The sequence below is a fragment of the Camelus bactrianus genome, chromosome 11 (assembly GCF_048773025.1).
Source record: "Camelus bactrianus isolate YW-2024 breed Bactrian camel chromosome 11, ASM4877302v1, whole genome shotgun sequence".
NCBI lineage: Eukaryota > Metazoa > Chordata > Mammalia > Artiodactyla > Camelidae > Camelus > Camelus bactrianus.
The window spans coordinates 29,154,236-29,172,769 of NC_133549.1; the positions used below are offsets into that span (position 1 = coordinate 29,154,236).

General features: G+C 37.6%; 1 protein-coding gene across 1 annotated transcript; it reads right to left on the bottom strand.

Annotated features, from left to right (window-relative positions):
• Window positions 1-89: 89 nt before the first annotated feature.
• PNLIP (pancreatic triacylglycerol lipase) lies at window positions 90-17,551 on the bottom strand. Its single transcript, XM_010969847.3, has 13 exons — window positions 17,473-17,551; window positions 17,291-17,336; window positions 15,696-15,850; window positions 14,954-15,076; window positions 13,604-13,738; window positions 11,442-11,553; window positions 10,070-10,189; window positions 9,845-9,964; window positions 9,217-9,335; window positions 6,955-7,084; window positions 5,762-5,870; window positions 4,495-4,659; window positions 90-211 (listed from the first exon to the last, which is right to left on the bottom strand). Exons 2-13 carry the CDS (start codon window positions 17,334-17,336, stop codon window positions 148-150), a joined length of 1,398 nt encoding a protein of 465 aa, XP_010968149.1. The 5' UTR covers window positions 17,473-17,551; the 3' UTR covers window positions 90-147.
• Window positions 17,552-18,534: the final 983 nt, after the last annotated feature.

The following is an 18,534-nucleotide window of genomic DNA, read 5'->3' on the forward strand; positions in this document are numbered from 1 at the left end:
TCTTCAGACCAACTCCAAATTTTGGATCTAAATCGCATTATCCAAAAGTTTCATTGGAAACTGGACGTGATGACAAAGAAAGGAATGTATTGCTTCATCACTAGATTTTATTAGCAGTAAGATTCAGTATTCACAGGTTAGCGGCTCCTAACACGGGTTGAGGGTGAGCAGAATATCTTCCCTCACAGTTTCTTGGCTACAGAAATTGAACCTGTGGAGAGAAAACAAAAATTCGGCATTTCCCTGAACAGAGCTGGTGCGTTGAGTTTGAAGATAGCCTCTGCTGTCCCCTCAGTCTGAGCGAGGGGCATACCTTGTGCCCAAGACTAGACGTTGGCTGAGGAAATTCCTCTTTGGTAGAAAGGACTGAATTTTCTTTTCCAATTTTATTCCATGGCCATGTAATAGCAGAGAGAAGAGCTATCACTGGACAGGGAGGGTTCATTTGTCACATCTACAAATCACCTACTAAACAAGGCACACTGGCAACAAATGCAACTGAGGGAGACTCAGGTTAGCAGCATGACCAGAAACCAGCCAGAGGAAAAATCCTCAGGTCCTGGTGTTACACTGGCTTGGCATTCTTACTTTAATTCAATATTGAATTGAAATGACTGATTTTACTCATTAAGACTGAACAATACTTAGGATGCTTCAGAGCTAATTTTCTTTAATAAAATATATAACCATATGTAAAGTGCCTGGCACATAAGAAGTGTTCAGGAAATGCTCTTTTCAACTTCATTTTCCTCCCTGCAATCTAATGGCTAGCAGACGTGCAAATAGTAAATTAAAGATTAAAAACTAATATTGATAAGGGTATAAGAAATAAAGTTATATATGAACAAAGGTGAACTGAATTTGTTTTGTGGTAGTTTCAAATTTGCTAGAGTCCAATCTCCACATGTGAATTCTAGCATTGAGCCTTCATTTAATTACCTGTAAAATGGGTATAGTAATGGTATTTACCTCCCATCACCACAATCAAGAGAGTAAACATATCCATTATTCCAAAACTTTCCTCCTGTTCCTTTGTAATCTCTCCTTTTCATCTCTTCCCCTAGGTAACCACTGATCTGCTGTCATTATAGAGTATTTTGAACTGTGTAGAATTTTATACAAATGGAATCAAAGGTGTATGTATCCTTTTGTCTAGTTTCTTTAATTCAGTGTAATTTTGTTCAGTATAATTATTTAGAGATTCATCCATGCTCTTGCATAGATCACCAATTCTTTCCTTTTCACTGGTGAGTGGTATTCCACTGTCTGGAAGACTATAATTAGTTTATCCATTCCCTTGTTGGTGGATGTTGGGATATTTCTAGCTTTTGACTATTGCAATAAAAGCAGCTATGAATATTCATGCACAAATCTTTGTATAAGTATATGCTTTCTTTGCTCTTGGATAAATTCCTAAAAGAGGAATAGCTGAATTGTAAGTAGGTGTATGTTTGGCTTTTTAAGAAACTGTCAAACTGTTTTCCATAGTGATTGTATCATTCTACATGCCCTTCAACAGTGTATGAGAGTTCAAGATTCTTTACATCCTCACCAACGCTTGTCAATCTTTTAAATTTTAGCCATTTAAATAAGTTTATGGTGGTATCTCACTGTGGTTTTAATTTGTATTCCCCTAATAACTAGTGGGATATATTTTTTTATTCTTTCACTTTTAATCTATTTGAGTTTTTATATATCAGGTAGGCAGCATACAGTTGTGTGTTGATTTTTTAAAATCCAATTCAATAATCTCTGCCTTCTAATTGTTGTATTTAGACCATTTTAATTTAATATGATTATTCACATGGTTAGGCTTAAGTCTACTATCTTGCGATTTGTTCCCTACTTTGGGTTTTTTCCCCCCATCTTTTTATGCCTTGAAAATTTTCCATTTTATCTCCTTTGTTGGCTTATTAGCTATATAGTTCTTTATTATTTTAGTCATTGCTTTAAAATTTATCCTGTGTATTTTTAACTTATCACATTTTACCTTCAAGTGATAATATTCCAATTTACATTACAAAGAACATTACAATATTGTGTTTCCATTTCTTCTCTCCTACCATGTATTTTTTTCATATATTTCATTTCTACATGTTATAACTGCCCCCATATTGTCCTTATTTTTTAAATAGCCAATTATTTTTAAATATTTAAATAACTATATTTAAAAATCTCACGTGCTCCCCAGTGTAGTTAACTATTTCCTATACTCTTAATCCCTTTATGTAGACTCTTTTCCAACTGGTATAATTTTCCTTTCTCTGAAGACCTTTCTTTCACAATTCTCATAGTATTGACCTGCTGGTGATGAATTCTTTCAGCTTTAATATGTCTGAAAAGTCTTTATTTCATCTTTTTCTTTGAAAGGTATTTTGTGGATATAGAATTCTAGGTTAACAATTTTTTCCTTTCAGTACTTAAAGAGGTTCCACTGTTTTCTCACTTGCATTGTTTTTGATGAGAGATCAGCTGTACTTAAATTATCTTTATTCCTCCATATGTGTGTATTTTTTTCCTTTGGCTGCTTTTAAGAGTTCCTCTTTCTAACTGGTTTTGAGCAGTTTGATTTTGATGTGTGTTTGTGTAGTTTTGTGTGTGTGTGCGCGTGTGTGTGATATCACTTGGATCTATTGGTTTAAAGTTTTCACTAAGTTTGAGAATTTTGAAGCCATTATTTCTTTAAATATATATTTCTCTCCTCCTTTTGAGTCTTCAATGAGAACTATATTACCTTCTTGAAATTATTTCACAAGTTACTGATATTCTTTTCATTTTAAAAATTCTTTTTTCTCTCTGTGTTTCATTTTGGATATTTTCTATTATGTCTTCAACTCCATTAATCTTTTCTCCTGCAATGTCTAATCTGCTGTTAATCTCATCTAGTGTATTTTTCATTTCAGATATTGTAGTTCTCCTCTCTAGAAATTCAACGTGGGCCTTTTTTCTATATATGCCATACCTCTATTGACATTTTTAAACAAATGGAGTACAAGTTTAATAACTGTTTTAAAGTCTGTGTCTGCTATTCTAACAGGTGGGCCAGTTATGGTTTGGTTTCAATTGATTGATTATTCTCCACATTACAAGCTGAGTTGTCCTGCTTCTTCATATACACGTGAAACTTCTATGGAACGTCACATATTGTGGATTTTAGCCTGGTAGCTGCTGAATAATTTCGCATTCCTATAAATTTTCTTGAGCACTGTTCTGGGGTACAGTTATTTGGAAACAGTTTGATCCTTTCAGGTCTTTCTCATTCTATGCTAATTTTTTCCACTACGGAGGGAAGACCATCCCAAATATTCCACCCAGTGTTTCTTGAATTATGAGCTCCTCTGGTCTGGTTGGTGGAAACAGGCATGATTCTCAGCCCTGCAAGAGTACTGGGTACTATTCTCTACAGTCCTTTCGACTGGATCTTTCACAGGCCTCGGCTAGTTTCCTGATATATATGTGCTGATCAGTACTCTGCTGAGTGTTTAAGGACATTTTCCAGATTTCTGAGATTCTCTCTCTGTAGCTCTCTCCTTTCTGGTCCTCTTTTCTGTGAAATCTAGTTGCCTTGGATTTTCTGGATTCTTAGTTCTGTCTCTTCAACTCAGGTAGTCCTCTGGGCTCTGCCTGAATTTTTCCTTCTTGTGTGACATCCTGGAGGCTCTCTCAAGGGACAATTTTAAGGTTCCACCTTATTTGTTTCTTATCTCTCAGGGATCACTGTCCTTTGTTGCCTAATGTTCAGTGCCTTGAAAGCTGCTACTTGATATATTTTGTCTGAATTTTTGTTTGTTTCACTTGGGAAGGTAAATCTGGTCTCTGTTATTCCATCTTTGCCAGAAGAAAAAGTCTCCTCACTGGACTTAAAGGAGGACTGAATGATATGATGTAGAAGAAGCATCACACCTCGTCTCAGAATTTGGCTTTACACTCAGAACACTTGGGCTGATATTGGTATTGTTATGATTACTGCCATCATCAGCTCACTCTTTCTGGTAGTTCACCACGGTAAATATCCTTCCGCTCACACATGCTTCAGTCCTGATTAGAACCAAGGGTTGAGGTTTGTCTTCACTACAAGGGCCAATGATACACAACAACCTATTTGTATTTCATAATAAGTTAAGCATCTTCCTGGTAATTTAAGTGGCAGTTTGGTGAATCTAGGAAGTTCAGGGAAGATGCACTTACTAAGCACACACATAGCACAAGGCACAGCTGCTAAATGAAATCATTCTTTGCACCTTAGGATTGTGAAGCCAGATTCTTATTCTAACACTTGTATCAGATAACACAACAGTCATCTACAAATCTATCAAAGCTGTTTTCCTAAAGCTCTATACTTTCTCCTAAAGAAACAAAAGGTATTAGGAAGCAGCTGTGGCTGACATATAGGGGAACTGCTGTAGGTGATTTAACTTAAAGTCATCTTTCAGTGGGAAAAGAATTATAAATGTGACTCAATACTTCCAATCTTTTTGGATTTTTATTACTTACACTTTTCCATCGTTTCTTTCCACACTGATCTGGGATGCTCCCACTTTGGGTAGAGTTGGGTTGATCACATTGTTGTTCCAAATAAATTTAACTCGCTGCAAATCTCCAACTTCCACATCAGAGTCAAATTCGTTGGAATAAGTACTGCCTGGTTCAAGAGTACCCCTTGGGAGTGGAGAAGTTAAAACATACATGAACGTACATAAATAAACATATAAATATATACATATATGTTTCTAAAACCAGCTTACAATGTATTCCTAGTAAGATGATTGGTAGTACACCTGTCAATCTAATGGTTAAATAAATGCAGACACGTGTGCTAACTCAGTGGTAGTTCATTTGCCATCAATAACTCATATTACTTTAAAGTCATCCTTAATTTAATGAAACTTCAAACATGATTTGGTCACAATCCTCCCACAATTTAATAAGTAATAACATTATATCATCCTTTTCCAGTTGTTTTGTGGGTAGAATAATTACTTAGTGATTATAAATCAGATGCTATGCATCAAATTAAATCTCTGATTTTCTCAGGAAATCACAAAGAAAAACTTTAGAAACAGAATTCTAAAATGTATTAAGTTACAAGGGGGACATAATCTCTTCCTTTTAAGGACACGTGGTAGTACTGTACTCCTGAAGAGGTTCGGAACAAGCCTCCCCTGAATGTGCCACTTTGGCATGTGGACTATTTTGAGCTGAAGGAAATCAAGACCCAGCAGATTTAAGAATAATTTTTACTTCTCCCTTAACTGCCTAAAAGAATTTAGATAGAAAACCTGGTCCAGGAAGAGAACTATCACTAGAGATAACTACAAGGAATAGGAGCTTGGTGTGCTAAGCTGGCGGGGAGTTCAGCTGGGCCTGGAGATCAAATTCTTCTCTCTGTCCCAGTGTCTCTGCATGGCAGACATGGTTTACCAAACATCGGCTCTTCCCATCTTCCTGTGGTTTGTCTTCTTCCCTTTGATGTCCCAGACCTCTACTCCCTCCTCCTTAGCTCAGAGGGGCATGGAAGCCTGAACTGTCTGACTGCCTGTGGGTTCTTATATTCTTGTGGGCCCCCATATGTACATAATTAGATTAGTTTTTCTCCTTTTAATATGTCCTGTGTTAATTTGACCGTCAGACCAGCCAAAGAGCCAAGAAAGGCAGAGGAAAAAAATGTCCTTCCCTACATTCCCGTAAACTCTTACGTCCCTAACATATATTATATGTGTGAAGTATTCCAACATTTAAGAAGCTTGGAGTAGCAGCTTACTTGAAAATTTCATACTGCTTAGAATTTCCTTTATCTCCAAACAAAGACACTAGTATGTATCCTGTAACCTTCCTTCCAGACAGCGTGACAGTCGCCTTATACCTCCAACCTGCAAGGGGGAAATATTTACAAAATATTCGTTTTTAGAAAAATTACTCTGAAAACCACCTAACCTGGATTCCATTACTGCTGAATTTTGAATAATTTTTATACGGTTTTGGTTTCTTCTAATCAAATAGTGATAGATACTCCTTTATCGAAATGCTCAGAGGATAGAAACTGGGGGAGGGGAGGAACACAGAATCTTTTCAAAGTCAAAAGATTTCAAGCCAAGAGACTAAGCAATATATTTTGTTTTCAATTTTTTCAACCTAATAATTTACTCTTGGACATTATAAGAACTTTATTTTAAAAGATAATGGAAAAATAATAAAATGTGATATTTTCATTAGTTTATTTCCTTTTTATAGATCATGAAATTTGAGAGTACTGTCATCTTTTTATCTAAACAATCTACATTTATTTTAACATTCTATAATTCAGCTTTCCACTGTATTAATTTATGGTAACCATCTTACGGCGCTAGTCAATAGTGAGCTACCAGTTTTTGCCATTTAGAGCTAGCCTGGGCCAAATTGGAAAGAGGATACAATTTGGCTCTAGTTTTTACAGTACAGCTAACCCTATTGACTCCCATCCAAATAGTTTTCTTCCCCTGTTACCCAGAAGAGAAACGTGGAGTCTGTCCCCAAGTCTCATCATCCCTGCATCCTCTGATTCCCATCAGCCATGGAGTCTACAAACCTAATATCTCTTGAATCTGTCACTTCCTTTCCAGTCCCACAACCTCTGTTTTCTCTCTCCTGGGTTACTTTTCTGCTTGTAAAAAACCTCCAAATTTTATGCAGTGAAACTTAACTGAGTATGAAGAGGCTAGAGCAGAAGTCTCCTGAATTCAGCCCTAGAATCAAATATGAAGACATTTGTTTTTATATCGTTGGTAGTTCAAGCCCTAAACTCTGTTCTGCCACCCACGTTAGCCATGTTTACACTGAGCACGGCATTGAGGTGTTTTTCCATTTTGAGGAGGAGTGTTTAAAACTTTGGTATAGAAAAGCACTTTCGCATATTTTCACTAGACATGATAAAATACCCAGCATTGAGAATTTAAGACAAATAAAATAGAGACTTACGAGCAAAATTGCTGGCATCACCAGTGTTTAGGTAAAATGTCTGGCCCACATCTTTTGTTTTTCCAGGAAATTTATTAGCGTAATGACCCATCTGTGGGCAGCCTTCACTTGGACAGGGGAAGCACTTGTTCTAGCAATAAACAAATGATGAATGAGGATGCTCTTTTTATAAATCATGTACCATCTTATTCCATGTGTTGTTGAATTCTCAAATACTCTAAAGCCAATTCTGTTCTGATAGTAAAAGATGACTTTAATAGTGTCTCAGCAAAGGTTAAAAACGAATCTCACTATTTACAATGATAAATCAGCAATTTCACTGTTAAATAACACGATACCAACAAAAATATTATAAAAATCACTTGAGAATTTATATGTATATTAATATATTTAAATTTTTTTCTCTTTTGTGTCTCTAAGTTGCTCCAGGTGCCCCAAGACACCGATCTGCCCTTAGGTGGTTAAATTTATTTTTCTAAAAATTGCAAAAGAAAGAGCTGGAGGAGATAATCAGCTTCTAATACCCGCTGGGTACCCAACAGGACCCACTGGGATGACAACAGGCTTAAAAGTCAAGATTTCCTCAATTCCTTTAGCTCCCACTTAGCATATCAAGGTCTGAATGATTCAGATCTCAGAATTCTCCTAGAGTGAAGAGAAAATGCCCCAGTTGGTCATTAAGGCTTAGCCATGAGGTCAGGGTCTGGAGAAGATGGCTATCATATAAGAAAATGTCCTCTCTTTCTGGGCCAAGAAATTGTGGGAAGAAGAGAGGGAGGAGGCAGACAAACAGAAACTCCTGTGATGGAAGGGCAAGGCTGCTCCACGGTAGAGGCAAGTGGTGAAGTCCTGAATCAATGGACTAGATGGGGACTCAGCTGAATCTGAATCTGCATCTGACAAAAGTGAAGGGGGCTGAGCCAGCCAGGAAGAAATGGCCAAAGCTCTCTGAGGGCATTACTCAAGCCAGAGGAGTGGATGTGCCCATACGTCATCTGCAGATGTCAATCATGAGCCCATCAATAAGGTGGACCCCCCCCCCCCAGGCCTTCCTCTCTGCCCTCCACACTGACCGCCACCACTGTGATCACCTTGCCCAATACCAGACTGGGGAGAAGCTGATGAGGTGATCCAGAGGCTGAGAAGTCTGCAAAACTGAGAATTTTTTCTTATAAAAGTGTCTGAGCATCACCTAAAAGGACTATTTAGATTATTAAATCAGATTAAGTTTTAACTGGATGAAATCTAAAGCTTCTTTGTTTGTTTGTTTTCCCCATTACCTAGAAAATGGGGATTTGAGAAAATAAAAATAAAGCTAGACCAAAGAAAGGGAGGTGTTCTTGTTGTATATGCAAGCTGTACAGCAAATAAAATATGCACCCACCCCCTCTTCCCTACACATAATAGCTGACATTTGTTGAATGCTAATTGTTATATTTTAGGGCCTGAGCTGAATATCTCACTAAATCCTCCCACCAAATCTATGGAGTCTACCATTATTATTTACATTGCAAAATGAGGAAACTGCCTTAGAGAAGTTAAGTATTTTGGCCCAAATCATTAAACTATTTAGTGGTGAAACCAGGATTCAGATCCTCTCTCTTCATTGCTAAAGTATATGCCCTTGATATAATTTCACCTGGCATGTTACTTGAAACTTTAGTAACTAATATAGGGTATACACATTTTTATTTGAAAAAAATATATAGTGAAAGGAAAAGCCATAATAATAAAAAAAAAAAAAAACAACAGAAAACCCAGGCCATTGATATGCCATATTCAAGGTCATGTTTAAGGATCCTAACTTAGATACCCAGAGAACACCAAAAAAGATGAAGACTCAAAAAACATCTTGGTAATTATGAGACTGCACAGAAATGTCCACACGTCCATAATCATACACTTCTATAAGGTTAACATTTAAGACAAGATTTCCATGTTCATCAGCATCCTGTAGCCTTAGCTCAGATTTCTACAGACAATTTGTTTACTTAGAATTACTTCCAAAACAAGTTTGAACCTGATACACACAGAAGTGACAGAGAACCAGGTAGACGTGGGACATTTCAGTTTACAAGCTCATTTCTCTAAAGTTCTCCAATGCCTTATCACTATTAAAATAAACATATATGATTGAAAGTAGAAATAGTGTGGCAGTCCTGTTGTAACATTTACTGAATGCATGCTGTGTACAGTGAATCACATCGGTCATGAGAAGTGATGGGCACAAAATACTTTAGGTGCAAGGTAGATTCTACTTACTGCAGTGAAAACACTGTAAGAGGCACAAGAAAATCCAGCAAAGCCATCAGGGTTGAGGATGCTATCAGAATAATATTTGTAGCTTCTTAAGTGATTACAGGCCACAAAGTCACGAGTTCCTTTGAAATCAGACATGATTACACATCAGCAGATTTTGTTTTTTCCAAGTTAATACCACCTTCAGGATATAGTTGTTGGATAAATTTCTCTATTTAGTGTGAACTCACGGTAGTCACAGAACAAAATCGTTTATGAAAGGTAGTTATGATTCAAGATGCAGCCAGAAGTTAAGTACTGCTTAAGATAATAATAATTATGCCATAGCTAAATGAAATGGAAAAATAACTCTAGAAGGAAAAGATTAGTCCATATAGATGTAAATATAAATTGGTAATGTATTCCCTGAATAATTAGATCCTTGGAAAGGTGACTACAAATACATTTTCTTTCCTATAGTCTTCTCAAGTCCACTTCCCCCAGTGAAAACCTGTATCTTGGGGATGCAATTAAAAATTCTTTGTTACAAAAAATGTGAGGCCTTTATAATACTAAAGTATGTAGCAAATTTATCGAAAGGATACACAGATTTTCCCCCAAGAAAATCTCTTCATGCACATAATAGTTTTACCTTCCCAGATCCCGTCTATGTCAACAATCTGAGAGAGAATGTTCTTCTGACACCCGGGCATTTCTTCTCCTCCATTTGGAAAGAAATCTAGGTGGCCCACAGTTTGGCTCATTCCAAGCCCTGAGGAAATTTTAAATGTGGGAAAGTTGATGTTAACATACAGACTCAAAGCACTCTGAAACACTCTTATGTATAGACTCCAGAAGAACAAACTGAGGAACTCACCCAAGTTGGGGATCATGGGGGCAGCATCTGTGTGAATTACATCCACAAACTGGGCATCGCTGGGGTCCAATCGGACTAGTTCAGGTGTGTCCTGAAAGCAAGGTTCAGCTGGATCCAACCCTAAAGCAGACGGGATGCGTCATGTTAGTGTCCATCAGTGTCCATGCCCGTTCACCTTTCTCATGAGTTACAGACCTGAGTGCTAGCATCAGTGGTAATCATGAGTAATGTGTGGAAAGAGGTAAGCCGGTTCTTCCCTATCTTACCATTTTCTGAAGAGAAATCTGTGTCTAATTTACTATTTGCATTAAAGTGAATTTTCCTCAAACCATGGAATTTGGCCTTAATTATGGATGCTTAGTTACTGGGACAATCCCCTTCACTAGCAGCAGTTACAAGGAAAGAGCCAGGCTCCGGGAAATTCTGGACTTCTAAAATATCTTCAGGCTAACGAAGTTCCACCTGTATTGCAAACTCCCACGAGGGCGAGGATCTTGGCTTTCGCAGCCCCCAGGACCACAGCCTGGCACAGTGCCTGGCTGAGCAGGGTCTCATGGGCATGTACAGACTATGGGAAAGAGTGTTCTCTCCAGCAAGTTAGCGAGAGATATTCCGGATGTCCCCACCAACCTAAATGTAACCAACTCGTCCAAAGTATTAAAAAAGAGAATCAGGAGGTCAGAGGCAGAGGGGGAAGATATAAGAAAAAAATTATCATTCCCTGAATCAGTCACTTCTCAGATCCAGGATAGCAAAGTCTTGAAAGTTACAAGGTTGCTGTAGGACCCTGGGTATCCAACACATGACTCCACTGGCTGCATGCAACCAACCTGAGGTTTGTAAAATAATATTTTGTAATCTAATTAGTAGTCTGCAGAGATGGCAGCCCAGGGCAGCCAGACTACCTGTCCCCACAATATCTGGGTTGGGGCTGATGAGAACTTGGATAATTATCAATTGCTATTGAAGCAGAATATAATTACTTATACATTTTTGAGCTCTTTGGGTTTAATTCTATTTATCATTTATTCTATTATTTATGCTATTTATTCTATTCATGAAACTCATCCTTTATGAATGCCTGACAAAGAGAAAGTAGACATGAATAAGACTGCCAGATGTTCTTAACTCACATTTTAGTCACATGCAATATTTATATGTTAAACAGAGCTCTGTAGACCAAAGATCGGTATTAATAAAAAATTCACAGGGTCTCAGAACACACTGATTTCTCTGATTACGTGGCCTAATTGGGAAAATGTGAAAACTTGTCTCCTCAGGTCAAAAACGGGTCTGTGTCAAATGTCTACCCTTTTAGACCCCACATGGGCTACATTTAGTCTATGTTTGCAGCTTTTATCGTTTTACTTACCTGTGATTCGTCCAACGGTCCCATTGGTCCTCCTTCCTGCCTCCCCAGCGGCATGGGAACCCAGGCTATGGCCAATGATGTGGACGTTGGAAAGTGAGTATCCAAATGATGACTGTCAGAAAGGAAACTGCTTCAGAATGTATTCAAATTAGCAAAATTCAAGATGGGCGCAGAAGAGGATTCTCCGAAAACTCAGCTTTTAAGAAGACATGCTGCCCCTTCAAAACAATTGATTTTCAAGGATTTTTTCTTTTCATCTATAATGGAAAATGTCAGTGGTTTAACATTTAAACTGGTGGAAGCAGTGTTTTCTTTTATTGTTTTACTATGTGGAGGAAACCCTTGATGGAGATGAGGACTTGTTACTCAGAGGTGACGAAGCAAGGATCTGGATTAGAAAATAACACTGACTTTTCAATCAGTGGTCCTGGGAAAACTGGACAGCTACAAGCAAAAGAATAAAACTGGCCCACTTCCTTAAGCCATACACAAAAATAAACTCAAAATGGATTAAAGACTTGAATGTGAGACATGAAACCATAAAACTCTTGGAAGAAACACAGGAAGTATGCTCTTCGACATCCATCTTAGTAATGTTTTTTGGATATGTCTCCTCAGGTGAAGGAACCATAAGCAAGAATAAACAAATGGAACTATATCAAACCAAAACACTTTTGCACCGTGAAGGAAACCACCAGCAAAACAAAAAGACCACCTACTGAATAGGAGAAGATATTTGCAAATTATGTATTGGGTAAGAAGTTAATATTCAAAACATACAAAGAACTCACATAACTCAACATCAAAACCCCCAAGTAATCTGATTAAAAAATGAGCAGAGGACCTGAATAGACATTTTCCTATCAGACATACAGACGGCCAACAGACACATGAAAAGATGCTTCACATCACTAAGCATCAGGGAAGTGCAAATCAAAGCCACAATGAGATACCACCTCCTACTTATCAGAATGGCTGTTCTCAAAAACACAACAGATAATGAGCGTTGGTGAGAAAGTAGAGAAAAGGGAGCCCTCATACACTGTTGGTAGTAATGTAAACTGGTACAGCCACTAGGGAAAACAGTATGGCGGTTCTTCAAAAAATTAAAAATAGAACTACCATATGGTTCAGCAATTCCACTTCTGGGTATTTATCTGAAGAAAATGAAAACACAAATTCAAAAAGATATATGCATCCTTACGTTCACTGCATAATTATTTACAATAGCCAAGATACGGAAACAACCTAAGTGTCCATTGACTAGGTGAATAGATAAAGACGACGTGGTAAGGCATGGCATATTTTATTGTGCTTTGCAGATACTGTATTTTTTTTTAATAACTGAAGGTTTGTGGCAAACCTGGGTTGAGCAAGTCTATCAGCCCCATTTTTCTAACAGCATTTGCTCGCTTTGGGTCTCTGTGTCCTATCTGGTGATTCTTACAACATTTCAAACTTTTTCATTATTTTTATACTTGTGACAGTGATCAGTGATCTTTGATGTTACTATTGTAATTGTTTTGGGGCATCACAAACTGCACGCATGTAAGATGGAACACTTAATTGATAAATGTTCTGACTGCTCCACTAACCAGACATTACTATATATATATGTATATATACCTGAAACTAATATAATATTGTATGTCAATTATACTTCAGTTAAAAAAAAAGAAAAAGACAAAAATTAAAAGTTAAAGAGAAAAACAAAATAATGAAAGAAATTACTCAAGTACTTCCAAGTTTAACATTTTCTAAGTTTTAGTTACCAAATCAGGTTAGCTTGTTATTATTGCACTTTTCTTAAAAAAATAAAAAACAAACAAACAAAAAACCCCTAGTTTAATCTTCGGGTTGACATTATCATGTCAACTTAGTTTAATAACTGGTAAAATTAAAAGAAATATTGATGGAATTTAGTAGAAACAACCTACTTGGTTGCTTGAATAATAGCACTGAAAAATTAGTTTATTCACTTTAATAAATATATTGATGAAGCCCAAATCTAGATTTTTTCCCCGCATTTTTCTTTTCAGTCAAGGAGAAAGCCGAATCTCAACAGAAACATATCTTTGGCAATTGACAGCAATATATAAAAAAAGAGAGCATCTAGAGAGTAATGTGCCCGTCTTTTATGTAACCCAGAGGTAGCTAGTTACCTTAAGAACTTCAGCAAAATATGCCACTTCTGCCCCCACAATCCGGATATTCTGTACGGCTTGTGTGTACGTAGTTCGGGAGCCACCTTTCCAGTCCACGCAGATACAGTTCACGCTTTCCACCTGAAACAGGTTCTGGTGGAAGAGGCCCAATAGACAGGTAAATAATTCAGGATCTTTACTAATTACTAATGAACACATTTAAAGACTAGGATATATTCATTCCCTGACCTGTATAATATGATGCTCGTTTTTAACCCCAAACCAATAAACAAAAGTTCTAATCTGTTATGGTTATGGAATCCCTTTTAAAGTTCAACATTGAGTCCAAACCAGAGGTTTGGCCATATGGAATCTCAGAAATAAATTATATACACATATCTGAAAATCTACATTCCTTTTGAGCTGAGAATCATTTTTTTCTTCACTGTATAGAAATCTGTTACTGCCCTCTTCCCTCCCCAACTCCAATAACCATCAACTACCCAATAATTATAAATTATTTTAGAAGACAAGTTATGGTTTTACTGTTTTTTTCAAAACTTGTGAAGTCAATTAGACCTCTCATTTTAACTCTCTTCAGGGTCAGCCAAAACCTCGAAGTTAACTCAATGTAGCCTTTGGCTTGAGTCATAGGCAGGTCTGAAATTAAACGGGTCTGGGACCTAGTGTCTTTCGTCATAAGACCTCTAAAGAAATGGCTTCATCTTTGTGCCACAGCTGGCCACAAAAGCTTGTTGAAGAAATGAATTAATGAGAATGTTCCTCAAGTACTAGCAGTTACCAGGGACATTTGTTCTATTTGATTTTATGTCTTTTAATTCTTCATTATCCCAGGGCACATTGCCAAAGGCAAATTTAAGAAAATAGGATCCCTACTGTTGAAACAACAGAAGCCAGAAATGAAAACCTAGTTTCCTTAGCTATTGCTGCTGTAGGAGATCAAAGAGTAGCAAGGGAAAATCAAGGGAAAATAATTAGTGTGGGCAAAATGAGTTATCATAGTTCTTCACATAGAAATCAAAACCTACTGAAGAAATTAAAAGCTAATGAAAATGCAACAAATGTTGCATCAGTACGGCAACATCTGTTGCTAAAATTCTGAAATATCTCTGTATTAGTTATTAAATAACCACCACCCAGAGCCACCAAGTACCTGCCAACCTTGCTGGTCTGACTGTCCCAGGTCCCCTCCACCCCACGTTCTCCCCTGGGAACCCCAGGCAGGGTCAGAGGATCCTCCAGTGTCATGGTGGCAGGCATTTGTCCTGACTGAGTGGAGCCTGTGCCATCTCCATTGTTACTTATCACTCCAGAAACCATCTTCCCTTACAAGATTTCCAGTCTCACCTTGCACATATTGACCAGCCAGCTTTCTTCTCCATTGTCTATGAATCCGTGAATAATAAAGCGGGTTATTCTATCCGTTTTGAAATTGGAGGCCGAGATAGTTGATGGATCTGCAACGATTTCCTATTTGGGGGAGAAAAGTGTTTAATGTCAGGTTTCTGAAAGTATCCGATAAAACTGTTTTCACCTGGAGAGAAGTGGCTAGTGGGAGATGACTGCTGGGAGTGAGTTTCTTGTAAGGATTCTCCCACGACAACTAAACTGTTTGCAATCATCACCAAGCCACTGCTTTCCAGATGTCATAACATTTTTGCATTTGCTATACTTGGGATTACATGTCTCCTATAATATTGGTGCTAGGGGTCTAGTCTTTACACAGTGAAAGACTTTGTGTGTGTGTGTGTGTGTGTGTGCATGTGCGTTTTATAGATGCAAAATATGTTGAAGGTAATATACAATACTTGAAGATTATATAAATATAATATCCCTTTTTAGCATATTTATTAAATGGTACCATAGAGGTAGAATAAAAATAATATCAAGTTAATGGATATTTTAAACAAGTTATAAAATAAAACTTTCATAAACAAGTTGCATAAAATAATACTTAAGCTCATTGCCCTAAAAGTCCACAGAGATGCAAATTCCACTGTCTGATTTGTTCTCTTTAGAAGACAAAATTCAATATCATTATTACACAAAACAGAGGAAACGTAGTTATGAAAACGATGCATGTTCTTACTTGAAAGTTGTCTGAGTTTTCATTAGTATATAGGAGGAAGCGGGTGTTGACATCTTTTGGATCCCAGGGCAATGCTTTGAGGGGTCTTTCTATAATTCCTGCCCAGGGGGCATCATCGCTGAAGCAGCCAAGTCTTTCGAAGCAGACTTCACTTCCTGCAGTCACCCAGAAGTGTTTGAAGGGTATTAGTTTAACCGGAATGCTCTTTCTAATGGTATCTCTTCCAAAATTGAGTTAAATTGCATTTTGTGGCATTTTTTCTTCCTCCACATCCCCATGCACCTTCCTGTATACAATTCACAAAACAGCTTCAGTAGACAACATCCCAGCTAAGAGAGGCTGCTGCTCCTCGTTTCCACCGCACAGGACTGCCTTGCACCCCGCCTGTCTCTGTCCAGTCCCGTGCGAGGGCTGGTTTGAGCCTCTCAAGTTAGATTTCTTCCTTGGGCTATTGGTGCCCAAGAAGGGAGCAGCCTTGTGTCCCCAGGCTTTGGTAGAGGGGGATGAGGCAGCCACATCCTTGTAGCCATCTTCTGGCTTTGGGCTTTGGGTGGAGACCTTAAGTTTCATGCAAATGCCAAAACTTTCGATCTCTACCTGTCTGAGTATTCAGGTCTCTGACCTATATCTGAGGGACGTGCTGGGTTCCTGTGATGAGAAGCTGCTCTCAAACAGTCAAACAGAAAGTCCATGGTTGACACGACTCTGTGTTTGGATGTTAATCCATAAAAGAACAACACAAAGGAAGGGCTCTCCAGGAGGATAAAGTCTAGATTAATAGTGGGAGCAGGAGTCGTCATCGTCGTGGGGGCTGCATTCTCAGAATCCTACTATGTGCCAGGTGCTGGGTAAGATGATTCACGTGACCTAAGTCTCATAAGTACCCTACCAGGGGGGCGGTGTTATATGCCCACTTCACAGAGGAAAACTGTGAAGCACAGAGAGGTTAAGAATTTTGCTCAGGGAAGTACAGTTGTGGCTGGTGGAACTGGGGTTCAACTCCTCCACTCGACTCCAATTTGCTAAATTTAGCAAACAAAAATACAAGTTAAATTCAAGTTTCAGATAAACAATACTTTTTATTATAAAAATAACAATAAGTTTAAATTTTGTTAAATTTAACTTTTGTTATTTTTTATTCATTGTATTTTTTTTGCAAACTTTTTTTTTTACCCTTTTTTTGGGTTGTTGTTGGTTTTCTTTTGAGGGGGATTAATTAGGTTTTATTTACTTATTTATTTTTAACAGAGGTACTGGGGATTGAACCTCTGCAGGGCCTCATGCGTTCTAGGCATGTACTTTACCACTGAGCTATAATACTCTCCCCCGAAATTTTGTTTTTTTTTTTTATAAGAATAAATTTTACTGTTTATATATATATGTCATATATTCGTTGTTTATCTGAAATTCAGATTTAACTGGGCAGCTTCGCTTTTGTCCGGCAGCCCTGCTCCCAGTGCTGTGCTCCTAATCACGACCTCTCCTGCTCACTGTGCTCCTCATTCTCGTAGTGGCCTGAATTCAGCCGTTACTGTTTTTCTTCAAAGTACTGAACAGTAAATCTCCCCTAGCATGACATAACTATCTTTTCTTACCTATTACTGCTCCCAGCAACAGCGAAAGTGTCCAGATTAGCAGCATCTAAATAAAATTAAAAGAATATAATTGAGTCTGACTAAGCTTTTAAACGATTGGCATAATTTAAGTGCAGTTAGACCTCTGGGGGAAAGTGGGTCAATTCTAACAAACAGGACTTGGAAAACATGTTCCGACTCACCGTGGCAGTCCTATTAAGTCCTGCGCACAACCAGTAGCACCCAAAGGTCCTTTTGTAGGCAGACCTTATCTTTTTTGAGCAGTTCCGTGGGAAAGTGGCATGAAAAAAAGAGGAGGTACCAAGCACTATTTCTAATTTTAATCATAAATAAACCAAGATTGATAGAGTAGGTAAAGTTTTCCACAGTATTTTTGGAAAGATGAGGAAAGGGTAGATATGAAGAGTTCTCTCTTAATGTGATTATACAACACTCAGAATCACCAGGACTTCACGGTAGTGAAGGTTCTCTTCTGCCTGTTTTTTAGTTTATAATTCTCTGTGCAGGTCTGTGGGTATGTGTGAAACTAAATTGTTTTCACAGATTTGATAGCAGCGGTCTTGACAACAAATACTAAAAGCTTCCCAGCTCATGCAATTTTTGTCTAACCTTGCCTTACCCTCCAAAACAGCGAAATAGAGGCAATTCTTCAAAAGAATTCATTTCTTTTAGGAAAGCTGTTGATATTTTATTTTGATAGTCCATTGGACTCATTTATTTCTCAACAATATCATCCAGGAAAGAATAAGTGAACTGATAAAAGAAACTAGGGATACTTCTAAGAGCATAGAGGTGAAATCAGTGACCCCATCACCAAAATGAAATTATGCATAAGAGAAAAACAAAATTCCACAAGGAAAACAACGGTCTGGGAAATATAATATGAAAGAAAAGTCTGTGATAGAAAAGATTTGGGATGTTTTCAGTTGGTGATGGGTTGTTAAAAATAAATTTTAAAAAGACTATAATACGGAAGCATAATTTTAAGAGACCAGGGACATGTAGCCTGACAGAATCAAAGACATATGTTGAATCATATGAAATTGCCACATTTGTAGGTCAAAAACAGTCAAATAATTCAGTTCCCTGACACTTAATGGGAGCGCAAACTTGGGTTAACAAACTTTGATATTGTATTGCTTTTATCAAATCATATTCTCAACTTTATATAAGCACATAAGAAATGTATAATCAAAACCAATGCTTTCTATATTTGTCTTTATACTGCTACTTCACAGCAAAAT

Bases quoted from the DNA above. Each gene is read 5' to 3' on its own strand.
- PNLIP (XM_010969847.3), bottom strand. From the start codon at position 17,336: ATGCTGCTAATCTGGACACTTTCGCTGTTGCTGGGAGCAGTAATAG. The intron at 9,965-10,069 runs GTGAGTTCCTCA...AAATTTCCTCAG, and splicing joins CCCCATGATCCCCAACTTGG to GGCTTGGAATGAGCCAAACT. The intron at 7,085-9,216 runs GTAAGTAGAATC...GTTTATTGCTAG, and splicing joins CTTACAGTGTTTTCACTGCA to AACAAGTGCTTCCCCTGTCC.